Source organism: Anguilla rostrata, chromosome 4 (assembly GCF_018555375.3).
Source record: "Anguilla rostrata isolate EN2019 chromosome 4, ASM1855537v3, whole genome shotgun sequence".
Lineage (NCBI taxonomy): Eukaryota > Metazoa > Chordata > Actinopteri > Anguilliformes > Anguillidae > Anguilla > Anguilla rostrata.
The window spans coordinates 50,052,990-50,058,989 of NC_057936.1; the positions used below are offsets into that span (position 1 = coordinate 50,052,990).

Below are 6,000 nucleotides of genomic sequence, written 5' to 3' on the forward strand. Positions count from 1 at the left end.
CTTAAAATAGAGAGAGCCGTATCTACAAGATGCGGTCTTTACAAAGAAAAAAGAGGTGAGAATCTCGCACATGGGTAGCCAAGCAGAGCTGTGATCCGAGTTTCTGTGAACATCCAATGAGGGACACATTTAGGCTACTTCCCAATGCTAAAGTGAGAAGGACAAACAGGTACACGCCTTCCCAAATAATTCATAGTGGAGAATTACCATTCCAGATATCAATATTTCAGAGAAATATTGGTATGAATCCACTGGGAAGATGTCAAAGTGTGGTTAAAACACAACTTTAACAGCACCATAAGAGCCATATGTGGTATACGTAGGTCAATTGTTTTTTTGTGATTATTTTTTGCCCTCAGAGATGGCGTACTGACCCTGATAACCACAACAATTTATCTGGTTTTCAAGCTTTTGATACAACAATCATAGATCCTAAATGGCACCATGCTGTGATAAGCTCTTCTGGTCTGTCTCCATTAGCTTAAACGGTTGCAAGACAGCTATCTCTTACAGATTAGAGAAGATTTAAACCTTAGTGTAATTGATTCCACCGGAACGTCAATCGCTGAATGAAATCCCGTGAATGTGGCTTCCAGCATAAGGAACCTTTTATCTACAGTAAGCCAGTTTCATCTCTTGCGCTCAGTAGAAAATACATCAAAATGCAACAGCACTTACAAGTGTCCAGATTGCTGGCTGCCACCAAATTAAGACCATTTATCAAGTCCCCCATGTGAGAGTATACAGGGTGGCCACGTCCTGGAGAACATGCAATGCAGTGTTCCAGTTACGGAAAAGTCATGGAAAATAAGAAATGTCCTTGAAAACCATTAGTTCTCCAGGAAAATATTTTTAGTGCAACATAGGGTTGCATGGTATACCAGTACTAAAAAGTACCATAGTACCAAATTTGTTTACAAAGTCGAGTGAGAGAGTGTGTGTGTGTGTGTGTGTGTGTGTGTGCGTGTGTGTCTGTCTGTCTGTATGAGCTGGCCACATGGTTCAGTTTCCTCACAGAGGAAGATAAGTTAGCCAGATATAACGGCAGTAGATCACACTGACTATCCCCAAATTGTTGGAAAGCAGGGCACTTGAAGTAAAATACGGCCTACAAAGCCAATGACAACGGCCAACCTGACAACACTATTACAGCACCAGTTTGCAAAAAATGCTTTAAAAATGAGCATAAGCCCTTCTGTGGCTAGGTACACTACAGTCTACAAAACACGCACGCACACTTTCCCTCGGTTGCTAGCTAGCTACGCTAGCCACCACTACATACTGTATTTTCTGCGATAGCTCTTAATAGATAACCAACACGGTAAAGTAGCATTAATAAAAGGATACAAACATGTACTACAAATTTTTTTTTACAAATGACAACCTCAAAAGTAAACCACACAAGGATGTGGCCAAAGTGATCCGGGGCCTATGGGAGGGGTACACTACAGGCTGACCTCAGCTGTCACGGGCTATACATTACACAACACCCTAACGTCATCAGCCAACAAGCAGCTCCCACAGCAAGACTTAGGCCACTGCAGGAGGAGCAACCACCAGAGATCATCAATTTACAAAAATGTGTTTGCATACCCTGGGGGTCAGCTGCTGTCAGCTGATCCGCCACGTCTGTAAGAAGCCGTTACTGCAGCACATGTGCAGGGCAAAGAAAGCCCAGGCGCACTTAAAAAAAGAGATTCAACAACTAATTTAAGATGTTGGCCCTACAGCTAATCCAACAAATACTACTCCCAAATAATTCTAGAGGAGAGACTACTATGTAAATCCTCAATGCCACAAAAATACATTTGAAAAAATTAATGAATGCATCATTCAGATAGCAATTAAAGCATTGCTTACATTTTCACAACTTGTCCAATTACCAAAATTATTGTTGAGACGATACAAACAAAAAATGTGTCAGATCTGTAAATCTTAATATAGTGAACCTACACACACTTCATAGTTCCCAGGGATCAAACATGGTAGTACAAGCATACAGCATTCAAGAGTATTCTTGAGGTCAACCTTTTAATGAATATACCTTTTTAACCTGAAGAAATGATTGCCCAGCTGAACTTGTTTATACCATGTCTAATAGTGTATTGCACTTCATTTTGTTATAGGAAATTTCCCATTCCCAAGAGACACTACATTCTAGCCTCTGAAAATCACATGTAAGGGTCTAATATATCCACACTATAATGAAAAACAAGATGTAGAGAATTGCTAAACTGAAACAACATTTAGATAATAGATCCCTAGGATATGCCAAATAAGCATTGCAATAAACTGCATCTCAACAATTATGAATGATTCTACCATATTTCTCTACATATATACCTCAGAGTATTAAAAGTCATTTTAATACAATACCAAATATTAAAAATATCTTTTATCCTTTTATCTTTGAAATCACCTTTTCACCGAGAACACAAATATACTATAGATGTAACTGCACATGCACTAAAAGCTATTTCATGTATGCCATTTATAAAATTTCATTGAATTGTAGGAAAATTTGTAATTAAATATATCCCAGTATCAACTTCTGGCATCTTGGCAAACACCTTATGTCATGAAACAACACTGAAAAATATAGTTTCCTCCACAAATTCTGAACCCATCACGACTAGACTAATAATTATATGATGCATTTTTATAAAATGTAAGCAAGGTACATTATAAACCTGAGGACAATTGTGTAGGCTATATTTTTTTAAATGTAACGTAGAAAAGATTTGAAACTATTTAAAAATAAAGAAGAGAGTCTCATCTTCAAACTATAAATAACACATGTAAATAGGCTAAAGGACATGATAAACATGATGCGTCAGTCTATTGCATTAATATAAACGGTGTTCACTGCAACACATCTCAACTAGTCAACTAAAAACTGATCACAATAACTTGTTTTGGAGCAAATCCCAAATGTGTGGGCCGACTCTGGAATGCTGGATCTAGCCTATGTACCGTAGTGTTTTTAAATAAGGGCTGAAGAGGACACTGAAACGCCACTAGAACTGCACATGGTGCCCCGAGGGCAACTCCAGGAGCTGTATTTCCCCCTTTTTGTGGCTAGAAGAAAATAATGACATTGCACCACATCTGCTGTGTGGATCCTTGTTAAGATACTAAAGTTTAAAATGTGAAATGGACATGGCAAGGCCGCATTTGCCTGGACTAATGTAATTGTTCCCTTAATATCACCAAATGTGTTGATTTCTGAGAACAAATACATTTTAAAATTGCTTCCTCAACTCTCCACACTCACTCTATGAATGGTATTAACTTTCCATTGTGATTACCACCTAATTGTATTTTCATGCACTATGAAGATTGGACTGATAAGATGTTGGCCACAAACTTCTTCCATGTAGAGCTAACGTCTGCAGTTTAGAACTAATTAAATCTACAAAATGCATACTCAGAATATACACTAATGAATAATCATCATTGTATGTAAAATTTCGTACACAGAACTTTGTAGGATACCTGCCATTCAACATTTTGTCTTTTTTCTTGTTCTCAGGCTATTAAACCATCCATAGGCCAACAATTTGTCCTCCACATGGACGAGTTCATTGTGCAAAATGTAAACATCACCATTGTTTTGGTAAATGTTTATGATCTAATAATGTTACCAAAGCAGGCAGGCACTAAATCACAATTGTAAAAAGGTCATTGTAATTCGGGGAGAAAAAAAACTATAAATACTCTAAAACACAGTTCTGAAAACGAACCATTTGGCTAGTTCGTTCATTGCGCATACGTCAGAATTTGGATTCAATTAAATTCATGTTGGACTTTCGGGGGTGGTGGGGGGGTTCCACAAATCTTCAACATGTTAAACTACTAACAAAACCTTAACCAAAGGGCAAAGCGTTCTATTTCACGTTATATTTAAAGTAGCAGTGTGTTTGTGACAAATGTTTGGGAAACTGCGGGTCAAAAGGTATAACATCTTAGCATCGTGTTAACTAGACCTGATGTGGCGTTCCCCCCGTTTTAACAATAGGGATTCATGGTACAGTACTGAACGCCATGGATACAATTTAGTTTAAGCCTGCAGCAAGTAGGCTACAGCGGTGACAGACAACAGTATGAAAACATTTGCCCTAACGCCACCTGCTCCTTCTCCACACTTAATGAAACCTGTGATGCAGCGGGAGCATCCTTCGACGACTGGAAAAAAATGCACGATATTTTCTCATCGTGCATTAATACCAGCAGCAGCACCCTATCGGTTGTTTAAAAAAAGCAAACGAGTACATCATTCAGCAACCAACTGCACTTACCTGTGACAGCTGTCTTGGATCAGGGGCACCAAAGAGAGAGGAGCTGGAGCTGAAGCTAATGGCTCCCCTCCGGCTGAGAACATGCTTGGGGACCGGCCTGTCCAGAGGCAAAACCGGCAACTGATAACATACTTCCATTGAACAATGTCAACGCTGGATCCAGATCAAAATTCAATAAAAAAATTATAAATAAAAGATTATTCATAAAATAAAGAGGGCGAACTGCGGGAAAATGGGAACGTCGTCAGCCAATGCCCCATCAATGGGGGGGGGAAAAGTCTTCCTTTATTTTGAAAATATCAGTTTTAATGTTAAAGACAGAAAGTACTTCCTTTTGTTCTGAGAGGTAAACTTGCACAACGCGCTGTCATTAATAAAATATCTATGCTTCTCTTCTCCTCGCGTGTCTCGTTGAGTCCCATTTTATTCAAAATTTTATTCATCGGGCTTCAGTGCCCCCTTTTCCCCCACAGATCCGGGCCTACAAAGGACGAGGCCTCTGTCTTTTTCGTATCTCTTTTAAAAATTGCTTCCTCATTTAAAAAAAAAAAACTCCTTTCAGGCGTGCTTCATCGTGACTAGGCTCCACGGTATGAAATCGAACTGAAGACAAATGGACACAGTCACTTAAAAATGTGTTTGGAGGAAAAATACAAAGTAAAATGAAGTCTTCTGAGAAAATATCAAAAAACTTGCCTTCAGAATGGTTCGATGGTGTTCATTCTGTCCAGAATTGGCAAAGAAACTATCAACATTTATTCAGTCCGTTCTCTCCTCATTGCAGGCATAGATTGCACCCGTAATTCAACACACAATTCACCAAATGCAGCACTGTATGTATCAAACAGAAAGTGGCTTGGGGAAAAACAAACAATGTCCAGTTCGTTTCAGAACCAATGCACAGCATATATGGCACTCTACCCAAAACCAAAATAAAAAAGAAAACAAAAACAAAAGGTAAACCAAGGTACGCTGATTTCCTAATACTAGCTCTCTCTCTTCCCAAACCTTACAGCTCTTTACGAACATGCACCACCTGCCAGAGATGGAGCTGTTGACGCGCATATAAAGCACCCTTGTTAAACTGGTCCAATCGCCGCGCGCTCTTCCTTACTATGTTGCTTATTATTGGACAGTGTGTGACGGTCTTTCTGTTACAGAGGTTTCTATTGGATACACTCAGAGGGTGATTCCGAGACTGATTTATGCAGTTGTTCACCGACTGCACGGACCGGGTATTCCTCCACAAAGGGGTTTGCCCTGCCGCCGGTCTGCATCATTGCTAGTGATTACCTTCTTGCATGAGTCATCCAGTTGTACTTGAGCAGTGATTCTGTTAACTGTTCTCAATGCTCAGCTGTGAAGGCATGTGGCGGCTTGTAATAATATTTTCACTTTTTAAAGGATTCAAGGAAACAGGCAAATCACTTCTGAGAGGATAAATAGCAAACTTCCATTTCACCCTTTTTTGACAATCTAGTTCGGTTTCAAGAAAATATAAAACCCAGTTGGCTTTGTATTGAATTGCTAGCTGTCCGCACTTATTCAAAGCAATTGGAACAATAACCATTCACGTTAAGCGTTACCGAAGTGTTGAAGTGAAGTGTGTGTGTGTGTGTATGCGTGTGTGAGGGAGCGGGGTTGAATGTTTGCATTTTTATAAAACATTTAGACCAGCCTATCTTTAAAACTTAAGAGCTAA

General features: G+C 39.3%; 1 protein-coding gene across 2 annotated transcripts in view; it reads right to left on the reverse strand.

Moving 5' to 3' along the window:
* Positions 1 to 5,351, reverse strand: part of pde7a (phosphodiesterase 7A) — a 32,797-nt gene extending 27,446 nt beyond the window's left edge. Inside the window, exon 1 of one of the 2 annotated variants that reach the window (XM_064332994.1) lies at positions 4,299 to 5,351. In XM_064332994.1, coding sequence (XP_064189064.1) covers positions 4,299 to 4,436 — 138 coding nt within the window. In that variant the 5' untranslated portion in view covers positions 4,437 to 5,351. The remainder of the gene's footprint in view (positions 1 to 4,298) is intronic. The other variant, XM_064332993.1, reaches the window with a different exon arrangement.
* Between the last annotated feature and the right edge of the window lie 649 nt (positions 5,352 to 6,000).